This window comes from Emydura macquarii, unplaced genomic scaffold, assembly GCF_026122565.2.
Source record: "Emydura macquarii macquarii isolate MOO-44397 ecotype Brisbane River unplaced genomic scaffold, CSIRO-AGI_Emac_v2 contig_212, whole genome shotgun sequence".
NCBI lineage: Eukaryota > Metazoa > Chordata > Testudines > Chelidae > Emydura > Emydura macquarii.
Genome location: NW_027130349.1, coordinates 7,761,630 through 7,786,572, shown reverse-complemented (window position 1 = coordinate 7,786,572; position 24,943 = coordinate 7,761,630). Strand labels below are relative to the sequence as shown.

General features: G+C 41.2%; 1 protein-coding gene across 5 annotated transcripts in view; it reads right to left on the bottom strand.

Moving 5' to 3' along the window:
- Positions 1-24,943, bottom strand: part of SMCHD1 (structural maintenance of chromosomes flexible hinge domain containing 1) — a 187,269-nt gene that overhangs the window by 120,827 nt on the left and 41,499 nt on the right. For all 5 annotated transcript variants that reach the window (XM_067547134.1, XM_067547127.1, XM_067547143.1 and 2 more), the window contains exons 8-17: positions 18,938-19,104; positions 17,537-17,630; positions 16,796-17,006; positions 14,707-14,827; positions 14,436-14,619; positions 13,654-13,851; positions 12,015-12,128; positions 6,305-6,411; positions 1,713-1,795; positions 1,414-1,527 (exon numbers count right to left, since the gene is read on the bottom strand). In XM_067547134.1, the coding sequence (XP_067403235.1) occupies positions 1,414-1,527; positions 1,713-1,795; positions 6,305-6,411; positions 12,015-12,128; positions 13,654-13,851; positions 14,436-14,619; positions 14,707-14,827; positions 16,796-17,006; positions 17,537-17,630; positions 18,938-19,104 (1,393 nt within the window). The remainder of the gene's footprint in view (positions 1-1,413; positions 1,528-1,712; positions 1,796-6,304; positions 6,412-12,014; positions 12,129-13,653; positions 13,852-14,435; positions 14,620-14,706; positions 14,828-16,795; positions 17,007-17,536; positions 17,631-18,937; positions 19,105-24,943) is intronic.

Genomic DNA, 24,943 nt, shown 5'->3' with positions numbered 1-24,943 from the left:
AGAGCCGCTCGATTGATCTGGAAGTCGATCTATTAAAACCACCTCCAAAAAAAGCATAGTGCTACATATCGACGGGTACACATTTCCCGTCAGCACAGGGGAGACAGCACGCTAAACAGAAGTTACGAAGTCGACGGGAGTTACGCAAGCTACTCTGCATAGCTCGTGTAACTCCCATCGACTGCCACCACATTTCGCCGGCAGCATAGACCAGGCCTCAGTCTGAGTATCACTGATTTAAAAGCTTCTACTGCCTCTGGGAGCTGCACTGAGAACTATAGGACACCTACCCAGAGTGTAACATATCTGCAGTTGTATAAAACAGTATTATTTTTTTACATTTTTTAACATGAAAAAATATGGCAGGGTGCATATATTGCACTGGTGGCATTTATACCTATGCAATCCACCCAGTTCAATTCTCTAATGTAGACGATATTTGGTAACAAATTTTGCTCTTTTTACTACCAAGGACATGCCTTACAAATTTTGGTGAATCTCAGCATGTAACCAAGCTGGCAAAACTTGATTTTTACGGATCCAGATGTGGACACATTTTCCAGGACACACTTCTATAAGCTGTGGTGATATTAAATCCATGTCATAGGCATTTTTGTGTCTGCCATATACCATGTTCTTCATGCCCAATAAAGAATCTCTTCCTAAACCATTCCAGCAATTGTTTCTCACCATAATGCTAAAGCCATCCACCATATCAGATGTATGCTCAAGAATTATTTACATAGAGGCTGAAATGCTTACATCCCGTTACACTTTCAAACTCATTAATCAGGTACCGTGTATTGCAAAATTTCATGGAAGAAGTTAAAGACATGTGGCATGTCCTGCAATACACTACTTCCTGCTAGGTATCACCACAACTCTTGGACCCGAGACCATACGTTTGTACATGTATGTACAGCCCCTAGCAGAATGGGACTCTGATCCTGATTGGGATCTCTAGATTTTTTTTTGCAAAACTATGATAAACAAACATCCACCCTTTAATCTTTTTGCATAAATAGCTTCCAGTTTCTTCTGTCACTTATTCATTAAATGGATTTTAACATACCTACCTTACTAGTTACACACTCAAAGAAGGTTAAAGATATCATTTACTCCTCCTTACTATTCTCACACTGATATAATCCATAATATGTCCACATATATAATGGAGACTTTAAAGAGCTATACTTAGAATACCAGCACATTAAACATTTGGCATGGTGGCATCGGTCAGTTCCTTAAAATGTATAACTTACCTAGTTTTGGAGAATCATTGTGCAGTTCTGACAAGATTTCATCCTTAAATTTATATGGGGGTATCAAATTCTAAACAAGTTATATATAGACAACTTGCTTTATTAGTCTACAAAAGAATAATTGGTTAATCTTTCAAGGTTGTGTACTTACAGTGTAAAATAACCTTTAGTTCAACAAGCAGTTTCTTTGACCCTCCATGGCTTGTACCTGGAAGTTTTTGCATTGCCTCTCCTTTCTTATTCAATATTTCAATTCTTAATGCTCCTGTATATAACAGAACAAATGTGACTAATTTTTAAAACAAGCAACGTACAAATTGGTTGGTTCTTGTTTCCAAGATGTTTTCTTTTAAAGTTATAATGAACATCATGCAAAAAAACCCCAAAAAGCAAAACCCCAAAAAACAAAAACTTACATTAAACTAAAATAGTTCTGGAAAAGACACATACCTATTGGTGTACCAGCAAGCTTGGTCTCATCTGGTAACAGCTCATCTGCTTCAGGCCACGTTACTGACAATCTATCAGGAAGTCTAACAGAGAAATAAGGTTTTTTTTTCTGTAAGTAAGAAACAGTACACTTGATTTTTAGCAGCATATAATTGAAGTTTATAAATAAGCATATTTATTAAGCAGGTTTTTGAAAGCCATTCCCTCCATTATTTAGGCGTGGTCTACACTGGCAATGGAGGTCGACGTAACACCGCTTACGTCGTCCCCCCTAAAGTACGTGTCTCCACTGGCACATAAGTTCCGCCAATCTAAATCACGGTAAAAGTCGACCTAATAGAACCACCTCTGCAAGTGGCGTAACACTGAAGTCAAATTCCATGGGTCGCATTTGCATCAATGTAGGCAGAGCGTAACGTAAAGTGATGCCATTGGCCTCCAGGAGGTATCCCATAATGCTCTATTGTGACCGCTCTGGACATTTGCACTCTGTTGTAACGTGGCCATGTAAACAGGAAATAGCCCCTCTCCTCAAGCCTCGGGAAATTTTGAATGACCATTTCCAGTTTGGACAGCATGGAGAGAGCTTTGTAGCTGAACCACTCATGGCAACTGCACAGCTCAAACGAGCTCCAGCATGGAGTCGACCAAAGGTCTTGGATCTCATCTGTCTGTGGGGCAAAGAGTCTGTTCTGGCTCAGCTCCAAGCCAGCAAAAGAAATGTAGATATCTACGAGATATCTCACAGCATGTTGGAGAAAGGGAACAACAGGGACAAGCAGCAGTGCCGCATTAAGATCAAAGAGCTGAGGAAAGCTTAACAGAAAACCGGAGAAGCTAACAGCTGTTCTGGCTCCTTGCCCAAAACATGCCGCTTTTACAAAGAGCTGCATGTGATTCTCAGTGGTGACACCACCACTGTGCCACCAGGCAGTGTCAATACCTCCGCAGAATCCCAGTCCAGAACAAATGAGGACTCTGTGGACGAGGAGGATGAGAGCAGGGTGCAGGAGAGTGGAGTATCCATTCTCCCTGAGAGCCAGGACCTGTTCATTACCCCAGAGCAGCCCTGCCACACACAGGACAGATCGAAATGCCAGGAAAGGCACATCTAGTGAGTGTGTGTGGCAAATCTAATTTTTGCAGTTATGTCCCCAGTCCAGCTTAAAATTTAAGTTTAAAAGGAGTCTGTGTTTTTGAGGGGATGGGCTTCCTGTGTGTTGCCAAATTTCAGTGGAGGGTTACTCCCACAACAGACTATTTATGTGCAGAGGCATGTTCCGAGAATCCCCTGTGGATATCTCAAGGAAACTTTCATGTAGGTAATCTATAATCCTTAGCAGAAGGTTTCTGGGGGGTTCAGCCTTATTTCTTCCACTACGGTAGGTGACTTTATCCCGCCACTCTGCTATTAAATGAGCAGGCATCATCACAGAACACAGCATAGCAGCATAAGGGCCAGGCCTGTACCCCGATGCTTGCAGCAAATCTTCCCTTTCTGCCTGCGTTACCCTCAGGAGACATGGTCACCTAGGGAAGACAGCGCAAGTTTAAAATACCCGACCAATACAGTCACTCTGAGTTAATCCTCTGCCGTGGTCAGTGTCCCTGGTTTCCTCCCCAAGACAATTCCTAGTACTGGTATTGTTGCTATGGGCGTTATGGGTTGGGACACTGGATGTCCTATGTTTTCTGCTGCTAGACTTCACCCGCAGAGTCCTCAAATCTGTTCTGCCCACCTCCTCCCAAACCAGTCCTTGGGATGTTAGAGTGATCCCTCTTCTTGCTCAAGTGTGGATTGTGGATTTTAGTGCTAATTAAACCTCTCCATAATGGACCCAAGGGCCCCTTGCTTACCATGTCTGGAACTCCACTCCAACCCATCTACTACTTACATATTGGAATGCGGGTCTGGCTTAGCCTTGTGAACATGAAGGGGAGTTCTTTTTACATTGTAACATTTCTTGTACTACTTTGGGTCTGCTAATAATGGTAACTTTGTGTTTTGACTTTCTTATAGTCGACACTTCGGCCGTCAGCCTACCTTGCAGAACTCCTGCTGAAAGACTTTCCCAGATTAGGAGGCGGGGGGAAAAATACTCGGGATGATATATTTAGCAAACTAATGAACACCTCCGCAGCTGCTGACACAGAGCTCAGAGTCTAGATGATGTCCTTGTCTGAAAAACTAGACATGGACATGGAACACAAAAAATCAGCACAGGAGCAGGAGCATGATATGCAACAGGAGATGTTGCGTATTATGAGGGATCAGTCCGACATGCTGAGGCGTCTGGTAGAGCTCCAGGAAGAGCAGCAGCAGGTCAGACTCCCTCTGCAGCCCCTCAAAAGGCTCCACCACCTACCACTTTATCATCAACCCCCACCCCCAAATGGTCTAGGAGGAGGCTGAGCAGGGTGAAGTATGTGCTGCACTCTATAACAGTGGAAGCGAGCAGAAAAAGGCGACAGCCCCTTTGAGAACTACATGCAACCACAGTTGCTTGCACAATGACACTTTACAATGTTAACTTATTCTCCTTTCCCCCCATTGAAATGGATCACAAATAAAACTTTGCAGCTTTAAAAAACATGTCTTTATTCATTTATAGCTTGGGTGGGGAAAGAAGGGGAGGGCCGCTAATGAGAGGGTGGGGAATGGGAAAGAGAAAGGCACAGCAGAGACATACATTACTGCGGTTCATTGCAAAACCGGTTTTTCAATGATTCCCGTACATGAAGTGCTCCGCTGATGGCTCTGAATCTGGCTGCTCTAAATTTGCAGCCAGCCTATCAGCCTCCATGGCCCAGCCACGGGAGAATTTTTCACCCTCTGTTTCACACAAATTATGGAGCACACAGCATGCAGATATAACTTATGGGATGTTCTTTTCACTAATGTCAAGCCTAGTGAGTAGACATCTCCATCTGGCCTTTAAACGCCCAAATGCACATTCCACCCCCATTCTGCACTTGCTGAGCCTGTTATTGAAACGCTCTTTCTTGCTGTCCAGGTGCCCGGGGTAGGGCTTCATTAGCCAAGGGAGCAAGGGGTAGGCAGGATCCCCCAGGATCACTACTGACATTTCAACATCCCCAATATTTATTTTTTGGTCAGGGAAGAAAGTGCCTGCCTGCATCTTACTGAACAGACCAGAGTTCCTAAAAATGCGTGCGTCATGCACCTTTCCTGACCACATTGATGTCAATGAAATGTCCCCTGTGATCCACAAGGGCTTGCAACACCATTGAGAAGTATCCCTTTCGGTTTATGAACTCTGTGGCAAGGTGGTCAGGTGCCAGGATAGGGATATGTGTGCCATCTATTGCCTCCCTCTTCCCCAGTTTGGGAACCCCATTGTGGCAAACCCATCCACTATGTCCTGCACATTTCCCAAAGTCACTACCCTTTGTAGCGTAAGCCTATTAATGGCCCTGCACGCTTGCATCACTGCAGCTCCAACAGTGGATTTTCCGACTCTGAATTGATTCCCAACTGACCAGCAGCAGTCTGAAGTTGCCAGCTTCCATAGAGTGATGGACACTTGCTTTTCCACTGTCAGAGCTGATCTCAAGCGAGTATTCACATGCTTTAGGGCTGGGGACAACTGCGCGCAAAGTTCAAAGGAAGTGGCCTTTCACATACGAAAGTTCTGCAGCCACTGTTCATCATCCCACACCTTCATAACGATACAACTAGAGTCCTGTGGCACCTTAAAGACTCACAAATTTATTTGGGCATAAGCTTTCGTGGGCAGAAACCCAGTTCGTCAGGTGCCACAGGACTCATTGTTTTGCTAAAAACAGACTAACACAGCTATCCCTATGGAACTTCATAACAATGAGATCCCACCAGTCTGTGCTTGTTTCCCGGGACCAGAACCCATGCTCCACGGACTGAAGATGATGCATGACAGCCTGCAGGAAACGGGAATTATTTCACTCTATGGCTTGTAGCAGGGCGGCCTCCGTAAACATTGCTATTTTCCGTGCTGCAGCTCCTGTCTTGCCTTTGAAAATACTGCAGGATAAGCCATGAGGTATTTGTGATGCTCACAATGATAGTGCAGAGCTGAGTGGGCTCCATGCCTCTCCGGCAATGGCATGCACGCGGCGCAGAAAAATGGTATGAAAAAGCATTTGCAATTTGAGACAAGAATGGAGGAAGAAACACGTTGCATCTTGGGAGGACGACAAGCTTCCCAAAAGCCTCTGCGGTTAGTTGCACTGTGGGATAGCTACCCATGGTGAACTGCTTTGAACAATTGACCCAAGTGCGGTGAGTGGAGATGCAAGAGCCCAATGCAAGGAGCGCGGTGTGATCACGCTTTTGCGACTTCTACAATTCAGTGGGTGAAAGTTGATTTAATGTAAATCAACTTCACTCTGCAGTGCAGACATACCCTCACTTTCATGCCATGCTCAGAATTCAGGAATCTTTCTGTCTACTGCAGCAGATGATGACATTACCAGAAGTAAAATTCTCATCTACATTCCACATATTAATGATTTTAATGATTTAGAAAGAAATACAAAAACTTGTAGAGTAGGCTCTTAGCAAGTAAAAGCTCTTCATTAGAAAAAGATCTTACCTTGCCATTTCATCTTCTATGTATTTTTTAACAGCTCTGTCAGACACTGCTCTGTCAAGTTTTGAGATTGGAATGATTTTTATTTCATCATACAGTGCTTGAGGCTCCTGAATAAATTAAATGCAGTTAATATCATCTATGTTCTAATGTGCAAAAAGTATAATTATCACTTTACATAAAAGGAACAGCAAATTTGACATAGATGTAATGCAATATGCAAAATAAGATTATGTGGTGATCCTGTAGATGTTAGATTATGCTAAAAAAATCATCAGAGGGCAGTGATGCCATATAATTACTCACAACTATACAGTAGTGTAATAATTGAAGTATACAATCTCTTCTGCGATTGGCTGTTGCCTTTAGAACAACATCCATATGCTCACAATGAAAATGAACATCTCAGCTTCTCAGGATTTCCTTCATATTAAATAATCTTTAACCCAACTATGTTTCAAACATTTATCAGACAATTCTGTAGACTGTTAATTTATGTGTGCAACAGTTGCATCGCAAGCTAACAAACATCTCAATCTGAGTTTATTCAGTCTAGTGTATGACACAAATTGACCCCCATGAAATTAGGCACAGATGTCCCGACTATGTAAAAGGGGGCAACTAGGTCTACTATACATAAACTTGCCCCTTTCCTGTTTGGGGGGAGGAGCGGGGGGAAGTCACACAGTTAGGGAACCTTTTGTGATGTTAACATGTTATTTACTAATAATGTAACAGTTTTGGTGAAAATTCTCTCCTCACAATGATGGTGGGGAATTCTACTCCATATCAATCAAATGATGAGGTGGAAACTCCACAAAGGGAATCTTGTGGGGTTCCACTGCCCTTTCAAGGTTTTTGCATGCAGGGGCATCATCTGAGTGCTGGTTATTAACATATTTAAAAAAGCACCCTTCAAGTTATCTGATTTTATTTTAAAAGGTTTTCCTGTATATTTGTATTCAACTTACCCACATATACACACTTTAAACTATAGCGCACAAATAACAGATTCAGTGCTAAAATACATACTCACATATTCTAATCATGCTATCTTAGGGATGAGAATGGAAAATTTTTTACCCAATGATTTCCTTTCTGCTAGCATTATCTCCCACAATTCTGATAAATATGGACTAATGCCCTTCTGTCTGCAGTTTCCAGAGGTGGTTCAAGTTGCAGCACAGCCTGTGCTACCCACACTTCCCCTCTCTTGCTTATTGCCAGATGATTCATTCCAAAACTGTGAAAAACCCCTTGGAAAATTATTAGTAACAATAAATTCAAAGTGCCAACTAATTAACTATGTACAGTAGGCCACTGTCTGCGCAATAACTATCCAAATAAGATATTGACCCTGGGCTGTGAAGCCATCGAGCATAGGTACAAATGTGGGAGATGTTGCTAGCAGAAAGGAAATTATCAAGTAGGAAATTTTCCATTCTGCAGCCTAATGTCTTCCAGAAGTCTGATCTGTATGGGAAGCAACAAGGAGTGAACAGGAGTAGGGAGGGATACAAAAGTGAACATAAGAAATAGGAAAGACCCCTCCCCTTTTTGAACTGCTCAAATGACCAAGTTATGCCTGGATCATCGCCTGCAGTACCATCCTGCCAAAGGAGGCCTCTGCAGAGACAGAAAGTCCACCTCATAGTGTCATTGGTGTTAACCAATGACCAAGTGGTTGCTCTGCAAATCTCTGGGGTGCAAGGGCAACAAGCTCCTTTGGCCCATGAGGTTGCCAGAGATCTTAGAGAATGCACCTTGATTCCTTTTGGAACAGAGGTGCCAGTTGGCTTTTATGACTCGATGCATAGTCTGATCCATCTAGTAAGGGATAGCCTGGATTCTCTAAGCCCTGGGCACCTCAGAATAAAAGGAAATTAATGGATACCCTCATCTCCTTGTGGAGTCCGTATGCTTGATATAAGACTTTAATGCTCTTCTGATATCTAGGATGTGCCACTGCTTCTCATTTGACAGCTATGAGCTCCAAGGGCTTGATGCCATGGATCCTTTCTTCGAAACTCCCAGGAGTGTTCCCCATCCCTTCAGAACAGTGTCTGTTACGAGAAGCTGAAGGCATATGGGAAGACCCCTGTGGACATTCTCCGGAACTACAGCACCTGGCTGGGAATCAGTACCCGGTCTTCCATTCGCTCCAGGAAATGGTCCCATACTCTCAGAAGAAAGGCCTGAAACACACCTGATATAACCTCACCCAAGACCAGAAGGCACAGTGGCTATGGACACTGAGCTATGGTTGGCCTCATGCATTTCTGCAACATGGATATCAGATTCCGGCTCTTCAGGAATCTGTCTAGTGACAGGCAGATCTTTGTCACTGAAACGTCTATGTCCACTTCAAGTAAATTATGTTTGTTGAGGGAATCAGCAAGCTTTTCCTGGTGTTATTGCAAACCCATATGTTTGGAGGCAATCCAGAGTCTGGACTATGGGACTGTATGCTGTGGCCTATAAGCCATGCTTTGCTCTGATTATAATCAGCTACCTAAGACTCTGGGTGCAGGAGGGTGGATCAGACAGAAGAGTCTGTCACGCTGAGGATTTTGTTGGCTTGGAGGAAAACTGATCTAGGTATGCTTGGAAACTTCTGCTCCAGATTTTTTTCCCTCTGCCAGAGTAATAGTCCTTTCTTGGATAACTTAGGTGTTGGTAGCAACCAATGGATTACTGTATTGGATTTCAGAGAAAGGGCTGACGCTTCTCTGCAGTCTCAACTAGTAATTTATATTTCCTCCAATAGCTCTCACCTATAAGTCTCATGCACAAGATATCCATTTAGGATGAGTGATAACTATTCATGGGTGTAATATGATATCCCTGTAGTCACCAACTTAGAATCTATTGCTCATCACAAATCACATCAAGGGTTTGACCAAAGACCAGGTCCGAGATGTCTCATTCCAAGCAAGGATCATACAACTAGATAATGAGCAGTTTGTTTACCATGAAACAGACTTTCCCACTACATATATGAAAAACCTTTGGTCTGTGTCATCACTCTTATCGTCTACGGGGTCTTGGAAGGAAGTCCCCTTCTGAATGTGTGGCTATATCTTTCACTGGTGGAGCTACAGTTGCACATACCTTAGGCTCTTAGAATTTTTGGGATTTCTTTGTTTTATATATATAGACACATACATTTTAGTTTAACATTTGGTTTAATCAGGTGTCCTCATTTGGATCTTACACCCTCAAAAGAGGCATTAACAGGAAAATACGTATCGTAATAATGCTTGAAAGGAAAGATATTTTATTAAGTTCTTTGTGAAAATAGCGTATTAGCTGTCCCCAGGATCCGACAGACTACCTGACTGCTCCTGCAAGTAAGTACTGTAGGGGCCACCTAGTATCAACTGGAGCTTTACTCAGGAAATCAGGATAATTTTGAACATGGGAAGCGATTTCTCACTTATCCTTCTGTAATCCCATGAAGGTGCAAGCTTCATGGGGAGTGGAATCCTCAAGCACTTCTGTTCTGGTCACAGATTGCCTGAGGTGCTCAATGCTCTATGTGGAGACAGCCTGGGGAGTGAGGGAGGGAAAAAGAGAGACCTTTTCCCTGGCAAAGCAAGAATTTATAGCTGATGATCAGAAGGCACAATTTCCATTCTGCTGCTGCCTCAAATCTGAGCCCCTTTCCCCGGCAGAGTGAGATCCTTTTGGCTGAAAGCCAGAAAGGCACAATTTCAATTAACCTATTGGCTGAGGCACAGTGGCACAGGAGGCACCAGCTTCTCTGAATCCCCAGGGCTGCATTTTCAATTAGACACAGTAGGCACATGCCTAGTGGTTCTGGCATTGTAAGGGTGCCTAAAGAGTGGTGAATCATCACATGGACCAATGGGGCCCTTGCCCAGGGACCTGGCCAATTTGGGGGTCCCACATGAACACCGGAACTGTGGCCCCAACCCCTGCTTTTCATCTTCTCTCCCGGGGCCCCGCTGCCCTGCTCCTCCTCTTCCCCCTAAGGTCCTGCACCCTGGCTGGGCCAGAAGCTGGAGTCCAGGGGTGAGCATATTCCCCCCGCCCGGAGCGGGCCAAGCCAGTCACCCCTCACCCTCACCTCCCCACACAGTGTGTGTGTTTGTGTGTCTGTGTCGAGCTGGCCTAACCAACTCCTTTCCCCTGTCACACCCACATCGTGTCCCCCCCCAAACATGGAAAACACAAAGGCCAGCTGTGGATGGGGGGCTGAAGATGCTGTGCCTAGGGTTGCATAACATGTAAATCCAGCCCTGTGAATCCCCACACCCGCTATAGGGTGGGGGGAGATTAGTGACCATGGTACAGAGCACAGGCATACGCTCTGTGAAGGTGATAACTCTCCACAAACACTGCCTCAGGGAGAGAGGGAGAAGGGGTTTAACCCGATTTTCACTCCGCTTGCTTATTCACAATAGTAATTATGCCTTGGGAAAGACACACTTGCTTTTGACTTTTTGGGACCTGGTGCCTCTGGTTTATGCAGGACTTACTACCAAGTATCATGAGAAACCCCTGATTCATGGTGCAAGGCAGGGGAGCTGGGTAGGAAGCTCACTTCACTCCTCAGGGATTTAGGAGCCAATTTAGGACTTGGGGGGGGGGGAGGGGGGAAATCAGTAGCCTGGAAAAGGTCTTATCTTTATGGTCCTTTGCTGCCCCAGGATTCAGGCCCTTGGTCAGCTGAATGAAATCATTTTCATTATCAGTCTCTCCTTGCTCTGCTCTGTTTTTCCTGGTTGGGTTTCTTCATGGTAAAGTCAAAGCTATTTGGGTGGTAGGAGACCCCAGATGCCAGTCAAACTCAGAGCCCCGTGCCCTAGCAGAGAGAGGGTTGGCTGACTGGCTGAAGGCTGAGCAATTCTCTGCTAAGCCAGAGAAAGCTGCCTCATAGACTGAGCACCTTTTGGATTTCGCTCAGTGCTTGCATGGCTAGTCAGCCACACCTGAAAGGGGACAAAGAAGCTCAGCAGGGAGGCACTGCAACAGAATCTCTGGATGGCTGTGACCATGGTGCTGCTCAAATCCTGGACCAGGAGGAGGCCAAGGGGTTTGAAAACAAATAAAAACAATTTAACTGCCCATGAAATAGCCCAAAGTAATAAACTGAAAAGAAGAGGAGGGGAGCAAAGTGAACCACCACTTGACAGCTACCATAAAGGCAGAAGATTAGGCAGCAAGCAGAAGAAGAGGAGATGGCTAGCACAGGCTATGCTGCAATTTTGAACTGCCTCCAGAATTTTCAGACAGGAGGAGAATATATATCCCACATGTCAGAGCTGTGGGAAACACTGCTAGCAGAAAGGAAATTATCAGGTAAGAAATTTTCCATTCTCAACCCTAACACAGCATAATTATAATGTATTATGTGGATTGTGTTTGATGCTGGGCAGCAGAGTTTAAACACACAAAATGCAACAAGTGTGCTAAGTGCCAACTGTGATATTGCTGCCAAATCAAATTTAAATTAACTAGACCATTTCAACAAATGCACCTCCATAATGTGAACTATGGAGATTTATACTAAAACTCTGAACTCTCTTTTCACTTTTTGGAGGTTTGTTCAATAATCTACCATGACTGAATCTTATGTTTTTAGAAAGAAAAAAAAAGGTTAAAAGAAATCTAATCTCAGGATCAAATAAAGAGTTTCAAAATGGAGTAAGTTTCAGAGTTTGTATGATTTGCTTTACAGCTTACTTACCAGAGCAAGCTGAACCTCTCCTCCTGTAGCATACACATCCCCATCATGATCTCCATATAGAAAAAATTTCAAGATACTTCCATAAAATAGTGGAACAGTTTTAATTGTTTTCACCTAAAAGAGAATAGATAGCTCAGCAGTCATCATAAACCTTAATTTGAAGAAGATCCTGACGCACGTGTTTCAACTATACAGAAGTTACACATTAAAAATTACATTTGTACACCAGCCACCTTTCAATTACTCTGCTTGCATGTATAAATTTTCTGAAGTTATACATTCATCACCATGGTTTTAGTTTGCAAATAGAGAAGCTCTTGTTAAAACACAAAATCTGTGCTTTAAATTAGTGGGGCCTCAAGTATATGCAGCCAGGAACCTCTCTCGAAGCTCTTCCCCAGACAAACCACAGGGTGATACGGTCTATCTATAGTTAAGATTGTAATCCAGTTCCTTTATAAGACCTATTTTATATCCATCTTGTAACTTTGGCTAAAAGAAATGGTGTTGCCTAAAAATTTCCAAGTTTATTCTAAAAGCTAACAGAGAATGTTTCTGTAAAGCGTGAAGAAAACTGTTTAAATTGAGTTGAAAGCATTAAAAAAATTAATCTGATTTGAAATTAACAGGTGTCCTTAACTAAATCAGCTTGTTACTACCTTCAAATTTTTCACAGTTACATTTATCTGAAATCTTGCACATAAACGATAACTGAAGAAAACAGGCACATTTTATTCTTTTCTAATAATTTGTTGTTTTATAACAAAGAACTCCTAGTTTCAGAAAGAGATAAAGGGTTTATCTACCCTGCATCGCAGTGTGGACTAGGGGTGTGAAATGAAAAGTGCATCACAATGTTACAATCTGCCTTCCCCGTGTGGACACTATTGGTGTGAACTAAAAGGTAATTAGATCACATTAACATAGTCCCAAACAAGAATACTTTACTGAGCATGAGGGAACTTTTAATGGATGCCAGCAAGGTCTACACAGGCCACCTAATGTACAACACACTAATGTTCACTAGAAATTACACTCCTCTCATGCAGACAAGCCTGTAGAAGTATGCGCTTTACAAAGTAAACATGACTATACATTCAAAAGTTTATGTAGGTTGCGAAGTTAAGGAAAAACAGGAACCCTGAAGATTACTTCTAAATTCTGAAGGAGACCTAGAAGGAGCCAGGAGGAACAGGCAAATTTAATTCTGATAGTTAACTTTTTAGAGACTGACTTTGCAATCTAAACAACACTCTTTTAATGTAAAAACAACAAGAGTTCTGTGGCACTTTAAAGACCAACAAATTTAATATTTGCAGGCATAAGCTTTCGAGAGACTTCAGCTCTTTTCTTCATATGCAGTAATAAGAGAGCTGAAGTCTCTTGAAAGCTTATGCCTGCAAATATTAAATTTGTTCGTCTTTAAAGTGCCACAGAACTCTCGTTGTTTTTGCTATATACAGACTAACACGGCTACCCCTCTGGAACTATTCTTTTAATGTAATTTTTGTACAGAAAATTATAATCTCTTGGTCTAACTAGTAACATACTTACTTTATATACTGTACATATTCTATAGAACGTATATCTATTTTTAATTTTATACATTGCCAACATTATCAACAAGCAATTAACTTACCAACTGTCCAGTTCTGTATGTTTTCCCATCCCACTCTATTGCAGAATATGTAGCCCAAGGACTTTGCATTCTTTTAGAGGTCAAGTCAGTACGTGCAATTATTCCTTTAAAGAGTGTGAATTTTATCTGTTTGTCATATTTCTCATGACAGTCTTTTAGCCATAAAGCAAATTCTCTGTCGATTTTCATTCGCTGCTCCTGTGAAGAGATAGATGCATTACAAAATGTAAATCTGAGTTTCATAGGTGTGAACAGTGACTTAAAGTTAATGATTGTGCTCAGTGATACTAGAGTCAAAAGTTAGTTTTTCTACATTCTTTAAAAACATTGTATTCCAAGTAAGACTTATCTTAAGCCAATGAATGTTTAAATAGTCTTACTTACTTATTGATGTACTGAGTTAATTTTCAAAATGTTGCTTACTACAAATAAGAAGTTTTCTTCTTAAGAAGAAAGTCTCTCTCACTCATTCTCATTACATACACATAATAAAACTAAGTGTAGCAGAAGACATAGAAATCACCTTTTTCTTCTTCAAAACAAAAAATCCAAGGTTTATGCTCATTTTTCAGATTTAAAGGCTCAACTTTAAGTACTATTAATACTGTCATAGATTACTGTTGCAAAGCACTGTGCAAGCTTCCACAGTGACCTGTCACTGGAAACAGTGCAAAAATTTAGTGGTATGGACAAATAATCTCTAAGAAGTGGAATGAGACTTCCTAAATCACATTCATTGAATTATGACAAGCAAAAGTACAAATGAAGATTAAAATTATCACCTGTCCATTGAAGACCCTTGTAAAAAGAGTGTTCTTGTCTTTTAACTTCAGTTCCAGGTCCATGAAAGTAAGCTTGTTTGTGCTGACCTGAAACTTATCATTGGTAAATAATGCACCAGAAATTCTATTGTAGCATTCAATTGGTGCAAGTCCTCTCTTCTTGGGAGGAGCACACCAGTCAAAACTTAAAACAAACATAAAAAAATTATTAGAAACTTCATTTTAAAAAAAGTAGTAAAATATTTAAATTGTAGAACTGGGAATATCTTACTCTTCTACAGTTGTGTATGGTATTAACCTTCCATTCCAAAAACATTCAAAAATAGGCCTTTTCCCCCGGGCCCCTTTTTCTACCAAAAAGCAGTCATCATCATTATCATCATCTTTTACTCCTAGATTAAAGAGAACCCAGAGTTACCATAACAAAACAAAAGCCAAAACAAGAATATATTGTAATGATTACTTAGCTTGTTAAATTACACATAGTTTACATTCAAGCAGAATGTATTTATTTTGTAGGTATATACAACATAGGAAAAAAAATAATTACCAGTAATTCTGTTAATCATATGCCTTTTCTTTCCCCAGTTTAAAATACCTTTCTAACACTAAATGGCATCTACCAGGGAACAAAGGCATCCTTTTGCTGCTCCAGATCTGCTTATCCTGAACATCCAAAACAACTTTCTACTCCATAGACTCACACCTTCATTCAGACCCAGCTTCAGAGGCAATAGTTTTAACACTAGAAACAAAATCTGGCTTTGTATTTTCTATATCCTAGTTGTTCCTACAGCTTCCAGCAGTACAGCTAACCAGCCAGTTGAAGGCAAAGCTAACTTAGCTGTGCATGCATACACAGCCTTCCTCAGGTGTACATGAGTTTAGTAAAAATATCTACTTCTCCCAGAAAAGAGGCCTAAAGGAGCACATGTATTATGTATGCGCACAACTATATTTTACATTTGAACTTGTGATAGTAACAAGTACTAATACTTTGGACTCCCCCATCCCTACCCCACATTCATTGAAAGTGTTGTCTGTAAAACAAGTGGTGTTATCGATAATATTCACAATTGTTCAAGGGTTATATGAAAACTGTTGTGCGCACGTGCACGCACGCACGCACGCAAAGAGAGAAATGTAGTAAATATTTTCCTTTAGACAGATTATGTGTTACTCTCCTAGCAGAGATTTAACTCTGTATAATATACACGGATGATGTTTAACAAAGCCCTGAAAAGACTAAACTCTAGTCTGTGCCATAGCAGAGAGGTAAGATGAGGTACAGGAAGGGGGGAAAGAAACATTATACTTAATATTGGCATGGTATTTTCCCCAAACCCAGAATATTACTAAAATGCTTATCTATGCTGAAAGAGACAAGCTGAGGGCCTGATTACTGTAACATCACCACAAACGTCAAATACAAAATTTGTCAAATACAAAATTGATAAGCAAGTAGCTTGTGCTATTATTTGCAATAAACACTTTTCAATATATTGAATTTCTACAAGTCAAGTAAGCTGAAATACTTCAACCAAGTTATATTCTATCAATGTTTGCAGTTTGAAGTCAATGGGAGTTAGACTCCTAAAGTGACTTAGGTGCTTTTGAAAATTCCATACATGGGTCTCTAAATATGGATTTAGAAGCTAACTTTAGATTCCTGATTTTGAACATTTTGACCTCTATATGTAGGAAAAAAGTTCACCTAGAGTTAATGCTATTTTGTTTTGAAGTGACAAAGTTTTTATGCCACTAACAAAAGGTTTTAATAAAATACAATTTTAGCCCCTGATGTTGCACATACTTATACATGAGTAGGTCCAAGTGAAGTCAAGTTAGTAACACATTCATGCAAGTCAAGTTACATACCTACACTTCAGCGTTTGCAGGATCAGAACCTTAATTTTCAATGTTCTGGGATTTTTTGCCTATAGCCGTTTTGTAAAATTCAAATGCCAGAAGTGGCATTTAAAATAAACTTTCATAATTTAGTTCATTATATACTTTAACCTGAAACTGAAATAGTGCAGATTTTCAAGTTAAGTTTTACAAAGCCTCAACTTGGTTAAACTGTCCGCCACTCATATGTTATCACCACTCAGTTTTCAATTCATTTCAGTACAAAGAATTGTGAGAAGGCTCAAGATGCCATAAAAATGGATGAAGAGTTTCTCAAGTTTGGAGATCAATATTTGCTGCATAAAGAATACTCTTGAGTCATTTAAGCAGATTCTACAAATGATGATAACTGGCAATATTTACATATGTAGCGTGTTGATAAAATGTAGTATTACACATTTAAATCTCACAATTTTGGGGACAGTTATACTAATAAGATTTAACTGACTTACTTGATGGAAAGCATGGATCATCAGGATATGTTTCTTTATCATATAAGAAAGGATGGTACCGGATGATACCTTCCACTATACCTTCCCCTTCCACATGTGATTTAAACTCAAAGCTATCCGCTGCAGAATTTATATATAATGTCTGCATGTCATCTTTGATTTCTCGAAGGTTGACCATCTTCGGTACTTTTCCTTTTTCAAACATCAAAATCTAAGACAAAAACAGAACAATTATAATTGTTTTTCCTGTCATCAACAAACTACAGTCAATGTAAAAGGTCACAGCTGGTTAATTACATTATTTAAATAAATTATTAAGATCAAGTGCCTCAGGCTATATTTAGATTGATGGCAGCAAATTTGCCACTGTCAGATCAATTTATCCAGATTGATTGAGCGGAAATGGAGACCCACTAAATTGACTTGGAAATCGATGCTATTAATCCACCTCCTCTGGGTGTAGTAATGCTGTGTCGACAGGAGTGCATTTCCTGTCGGCGCAGCAAACTGAAGACACCATGGTAAGTAGGAGTTAGACTACCGCCAAATTTGGCGGCAAATGTAGACATAGGTTCAATGATCAATAATAGCTTTTTTATTTTACCTTTGTTTTCCATAAAATTACACACATCTTTCAAACACTGCAGTATTTCAGAGCAATTAATAGTAAATATGACTACAGCAATGTATTAATGATATCCAATATGTTACTTTCAGGAAAGTTTTATATATATCTCCCACCTCAATATCAATGTTGTTGAAAGGTCCAGCTTCTTTCATTTTAGCATCAGTTTCATTTCCTTTTGGTCCATGGATGTAGTAATGATAAATATGTCTGAAGATGTAAAAAAAATGCATTTTTAACTAAATCAAAAACACACCGGAAAAACTAAAGCAATTTAAGTGCAAAATGTATAAAGCCTAAATATATGTGTTTTTATGTAAACATTTTTAAAAATTTTATTTTAACTAGTTCTTTGCATTGTTGGGAACCCAAATTCAACAGCATGAAATGACTAGGAACAGTGGTCAAGCTACATTAGCTGCATTTAAGGTACATTATTTTTCTTTCAGCAACTGAAAATACAAGGATATCTAGCTATATAGATACAGATACCTACTCTCAGACTTATCAGAATAGGTGAAAAACTTGCATTTGAGGAAAGACTTGGAAAATATTTAGATGCCTTTGCATGGCAATAAGTGACTAAATGTGATATGTACTATTTTGATGACAGTTTCCTTTATAAAAAAGCAAAAAGTAATAAAACTACTGCAAAACATTTTGAGACCTAGAGATGAAAAGTGCTATACAAGAGCAAGGTATTTTTATTGATTCTGATATATAATCAGCTTTGTAATGGTACCGAGTTATCTATACAATAATTAGAATGTCACAAATAACCCTTATATATTTTTTTTAAACAAAAAACATTTTACTACAGAATTAATAGCTAGGTTGTATACATGCAATGATGCATTAGAGAAATATATCCTTCTGTAATTCTTGTTCTCTAAAGGTATATAACCCAGTTTTCAGAGGTCTTGAGAACCCACATATGCAAAATTGTATACTCTCAGTCCCAGATCCTGTGAACTCTAACACATGTAAATTGTTCCACTGACTTCAATATTTTAATAATTACCCAACCCTTTAGACTTCAGTGGGACTACCCATATACATACATACCTAACTTAGCCACATGTCTCAATAAAGCCCACAGAGTTGGTTATTTATGGAAAATTACTGGAATATTTAAGTCAATGGGACTACTTTTATGTATAAAGTTAAACCCATAAGACCTGATCCTGCAATCTAGCAGACTTATTTAGAAAGTTACAAAAAGGTTTTTCTTTGAAATATTCAATAAGGATTCATATACTGAGGGAGTTGGTAGATTTGGGAAGTTTTAGACTTCTTCATAGCATAGAGGAACTGAAGTATAGTTTGTAGTTTATATGCTACCAGTTGAGTGTACTAAATGTCAAAGTCACTAGAATATTGATCATCAACATTAATAATAGTAAATCCAAACACAAATTACATAAAAAAGTATAAATCAGAACAGATTATAAAATGACTTTGTCTAAGAGGTTTTTTTTAAACTAGAAAAATTTTACAAAAAATAGATGTTGACTCACGCCAATTGTCTTGTCCAAAGATGAAAACAGTTTTTCAAGTACTGCATGTGAGCTGGTTGTACACCTGTAATGACAACCGTAGTGAAACTCTTCCTGTCCCTTTCTTCCATTATGAGATTATGTAGGAATCGTTCATCATCACTGGTGATATGAGCAGAGTCAGATGGCTACAAAAAGGGGTAAAAAATGAAACAAAAATCAAGAACTGAACTGTATATTTCTCTAAGTCCCTCCATATCATTTCAGAGATGGGTGAAAAAAGTCCTGTCAGCATATGAATACAAAAATTGCAAAACACTCTTATAGAAGACCTTACATGGGAGGCTAATCCTCTTTGATTAAGAGCTCCCCACTTAAATACATGTCAGTACTTGGTGCTCTCGATGCAGTGACCTTCAATCCATCAACATCTATGTAATTCTATGCAGGTTGTTACACTGCCACATCTCTGTAGTAATTGAACATCTTCCAGTAATGCATTAAGCTATGTGACTAATTTATGTTATATGGTTCATCCTCTCCCAGGGAGAACTGTGTGTGTAATGCTTTGTTTTTGAGGCTTTCCTTTCTAAGTGTACCTACTGCTATGGGTTTAAAATTACAAAAGGCAATATCAAAAAGTGCACCTTGCACGTGAGTGGAAAGTGGAGAGCCTTAGTTCCTGTGGGAGTTTGTTCCACACACTCAGTTGGGTCCCAATACAGCTCTTTGTCCTGCACAGATCATTTTTACTCTTATGAAAGGAAGTTCCATTGTGCTTGAGGAAGGGAGCTGTCAACCCCGGTCCTTCATCCTGGATCCTTAGGCCATCTTTTAGATATGCTGGGCCCAAGCCACTGAAAATCTTGAAGATAAGATAAGAACTGAGACCAATTTACATATGGCAGGACAGATTTAATGTGTTTGTGGTATACTGTGTTACTGAGGAGACCTGCCAAAGTGTTTTGTACTAGATGTGATAAAGGTGCATATAATACAGGCCAAGTCATCATTTGCTAGGATGAGCTGGAGTCTTCCAGTAAATCGGAGGTGGTAGAAGGTATTACTCATGGATACTATGTGAGAACTTAGTGTCAGCAAGGAGTCCGGGAGCACTGATAAAATACAGAATTAATTGACCAATAAGTGGCTGTATACCTCCAGCCAAAGGAGACTGCAAACACTTCAAAATGGTTTCCTCTGCTCACTAGTATACCTCTGTCTTGCTCAGGTAAGCTTCAAATCAGCTATTGTTCATCCATGAGCTGATCTCATCCAAGCATTGGGCCATCTTGGTAGTAGTAGTATGGTCATACATGGTGAAGGCTAGGCAGAGCTGTGCATCATCTACATATTGCTGGCTGAGTCCATGTTGCCTTGGCTGAATCTATGTTGCCTTACCAGTTCACCTCTTGGCTGCATACAGATGTTGAGCATGAGCAGAAAGAGAAATGATCCTTATGGAACTTCATAAGTGACGAGTCTACTGGAGGAACTGCAGTTTCTCATCACTACTCCTTAGGTATGTTCCTTCAGGAAGGCTTTAAACCATTTTAGCACATTCCTCATGAGACCTGCCACCTCTCTCAGGTTGACAGTGTTGAGTGCTGCAGAGGTGTTCAATTGGATGAGAACAGATGTCTGCCTACCATCCATTGACAACAGGAGATCATACATTAGTGCCACTACAGCTATTTCTGTCCCATACCCAAGCCTGAATCCAGATTGTTCTGGGTCTAGGATGTTAGCTTCACCTTTGATGTCTTTGCTGCTCAGCCGCAACTGCCCTCACCAACTAGCTTCCCGATTCCAAAGTCTCTACCTTCAACTTCATCCTCTCCCACACTTTTCATTTCTTTTCATCTCATTGTTCTGTCAGCATCCTTCCCCCCCTCAACCCCTAACCCTGGTTTTCTTCTTACACCCACTTGCTCTTCCACTCACACACTTGAGATCTAACCCAGCACTCCATGGGCACTTCACACATTACAAATTCTCTCTCTCACTTAACTAGCATCTTTCTTACAAAACAGCAGTACTAGTTCTGCTTGACTATTTCTATGCTTACCACCTCCTTTTCTATACCACTGACTCTCCATTTGATCACTTATCTCATTTCCCTTCTCCCCATCATTTCCTCACTGCTTGAGCGGTTTACATTCCCATTGCCTCTCCTCTCCCTCTTGGATTCCTATATGCTGGTTTTCACCCCACTCTACCAAAACTGCTCTTACCAAGGTCTCTAATGACTTCATCTTTATTCTTATTCTACTACCACTAGCAACTTTCCACACACTTGATCACTCCCCCCTCCTAAATAATCTCCTTGTTGAGCTCTTGTGATTTTGTAATTACCTGGTTCTCTTCCTACTTCTGACTGCTCCTTCACTACCTCCCTTTTTTACTCCTCTGCTATTCTTTTAACATCCCTTAGGGGTCTGTCCACCTCAACCACTCTGGGTTTCAGCTGCCATCTCTAGGCAGATGACTTCTAAATCCATATTCTCCATAACCTGCTCCCCCCTATAAACACTCTCTGATCACAAAACTTCTCTTTCTTAACAAGTCATCCTCAGTGTCTTGTCAATAGGGTACCCTACTCCAACTAACTGTGGTTCTTCAAGATGTTGGAGTCAACATAGATACCACTGTAGCTGTGCATGCAAAACCACATTCTTTTTTGCAAACAGTGTCCACTAGGCACACAAAAGCGTCCTCTCCTTCTCTGCACTCCGACATGAGAGTATAAAGGGTGGGCTGCCATGACCCTTCCTTGGTTCCTATGTCACTCGAATCTTGTGTTTTTGAGGACTCCAAAAGTGGAGATGAAGGGCACATCATGGGATCCACACTACAACACATCTCAAAGAACCATATTTACTGTGTAGTAAGTAACAGTTTTTTCTCTGAGTATGTGCAAGTGTGGATCCTGCCATAGGTGACTGACAGTTTTCTCCTTAGACGGTGGGATGAGGAGTCATCTGATTAATCAGACAAAGATTGAAGTACTGCTCTTCTGAACTCGATGTCTGCCCTGACTGCCATGTCAAGTGTGTAATGTTTAACAAAGTTCACTGTGTTAGTGTGGACTGACACGCCCAGTGCATCAGCCCCTCTCTTTGATCAGATAGTGAAGCATCTGCTTGGATTGGAGGGACAGTCAGTCAGCCTTTCTTGTCAAAGTCTTTATAGTGCTGTTCTGGAAGCAAGGATGTTACTTTCTGTCCCACTGGGGTGCACAGACTTCCTCTTAAGTTTGGTGTGGTTTATCTGGCCCTTGCCCTCGAGGGATAGATAGGGGAACACAAGCCCACCTACTCCACTGGGTTCCAGCTCAGGGCCCTTAACCCAAGCAAGTAGAATCAGTCCACAATTCCCCTGCTATACCCTAAGCTTCTTCCTACTGCCCTTGGTTCTACAGGCTTCTGCAACCTGTGGCTCTGGTCATCTTTTCTTTAGATTGTCATCACTCTGAGGGCAACTTCTTACCAGCTTGCTGGCAGGATCTTGCTGCCCTTCTGCTTCTCAGCTTTTTTATTCTCCCTGCTGCTGTGAGGCTGCCAATCAGTGCTTGCTGAGAAGTTCCTGCATTAACTCTTTGATTGCCAGGCCAACATGAGGTATATATAACCCATGACAGTTATTCTAGATGTATGCCTTTCAAATCTTTCAGGTCAGTTCATTTCTAAAGCAATGTTGACTGTACTCTTGTGGAGTGTGCTGACAACTGGAGGGAGAAGTTCACCAGACAGCAGATAATAGGTGAAAATGCACCACATAATACATTTGGAAAAATCACTGGAAAGAGATTGCCTGGCCTTTCGATACACCCAATATGGCCACAAAGAGATGGGGAGAGCTGGAAAAGTTTAATTCTGTTTAGGTGTTATAGTAGGGCCCCAGACACATTCAAGATATGAAGTTTCATTTCTCCTGGAGAAGAGGGAGGTTTAAGAAAGGAGACCAGTAAGGTGACTGACTGATTCGGATGGAATTCTGAGATTACTTTGGGAATAAATGTGGGGTGTGGTCTCATTACCTTGTTCCTGATCAATAATGTTTATGGTAGTCCAGCCATAAGAGTTTGGATCTCACTGGCTCTGTCCTGATATGATGGCAAGAAGACTGTCTTGATGATAAAGTGGTACAATGAACCTTCTGATAGAGATTTGAATGGAAGCTGAATGAGCCACAGGAGGACTACATTCAGATCCAAGGTGGGAGTCAGGCCTTTGATTGGAGGTCAGGCATGAATCTGCTGACACCACAGGGTGTGAGAAAATGAATGTGGCTGAATTGGCACAACGCGCTGATACTGACACTAGATAGACTTTGAGAGCACTGAACATCAGTCCTGAGTCTTTCAAAAGCAGCACTGTAGTCCAGAATTTCTGAAATCAGAGCAAACAATGGAAAAACACTTCCATTTCAAGGGTATGTGCTTCTAGAGGAAGGTCTCCTGCTCTGCATAAGAATTTCTTGAATTTTTCTGGGCAGTGATGCTAATCCAGCTAGCAGCACCCAGGCTGTGAAAGTGTAGCAACTGCAGGTACAGATGCAGTATCTGACCCTGATGCTGAGATGCTATGTCTGAGCAAGGGGAAAGGTGAATGAGAGGGTGGCTGGACATCTGGAATAGGTCTGACAGCCAAAATTGTCTTTGTCAGTATGGGGTTATTATGGCAACAGTAGCCTTGTCCTACCTTATGTTGGATATTTTTCTGGGGACCAAGGGGATCTATTGGAAAGCACGGATGAGACCTCGAGACTATCAGGAGGGAAGCATCTGGGAGAGATCCTAGGCTCATGCCTCCTCTGGAGCTTTGCATTTGGCTTTTTCTGCAATTGCAAGGTCTATGGTCTGGTTCCCCAATCTCAGCCCGCTGGGTTTAGAATGGATTTCCACAGCTACCGCTTATTGTTGATTACTGCTTTTCTGCTTACAAAATTCATGAGATCTTTGTTAGTGAAGGGCCACTGGGTTCACTCCATGTTGGTGACACCAATCCAGAATTTGACGGCTTCCAGACAAAGTGAGAATGATCATGCACTTCCCTGCTTGTTGATATAGTGCACTGTCATCAGGCTCTACACTCCAGAGTTCTGTAGAACAGCTAGGGACTGCTACTCAGACCAACCTGATGGCCCTCATCTCTAAGATGTTCATGTGTAACATCTAAGGAACACACACATTGCATTTGGACGTGATTCAGGTGGATGTTCTAACCAGTCCCTGATACATCCATAGTAAGTGTCATTGCTGGGAAGGGGATCAAGGAGGACACCCCTTTTCTTGCATTCAAGAGGTCTAGACAGCAGGTGACTTCTCAAAAGACTTGGGGTGGTACCATAACCAATTTGTTCATGTAGTGTTTGGCTGAGGCATGCACTGTTCTTGGCCTATGTTGTAATGTCTGCAGATGAAATCTGGCAAGCAGTGTCACCTAGGTGCACGCAGACCTGTGTCGTAATAATCCCAGGCATGGATAAGGCATCATTTGGGTCAGTGATTGAAAGGGACTGAATCTGTGCTCTGGTAGATATGCTGACTGAGTTGACTAGGACTCCTATTAATTCTATTCTCTGGGATGGTGTGAGAGATGATGTTTTGTAGTTCACCATAAACCCTAATTGAGAGAACAGGAAGAGGACTTGCTTTAGGGCTGTATTGGTCTCAGTTGGGACTTGCCCCTGATCAGCCAGTCACCTAGGTATGGGTAGATGTAAAGTCCACTACCACTGCCAGATGCTTGGGGATTATTCTCAGTGCCATGGTAAATCCAAAGGGTAGAACCTGGGCCCCACTATGAATCTGGGGTACTTTCTGTGGTCCAGGTGGAGGCAAGCCAAGAATGGTGAGCCAGTCTTGATCATCAAGTGATGAAAGAAAGCATTACATTGCTACTGATTCAGGCAGGGTATTTGGTGAGTCTCCTCAAGTCTAGGATAGGATGAAGACACCCTTTTCAGCATGAAGAAATACAGAGAATAGAAGCCTCTTCCTCTGTATTTCTGAGGCACCTCTTC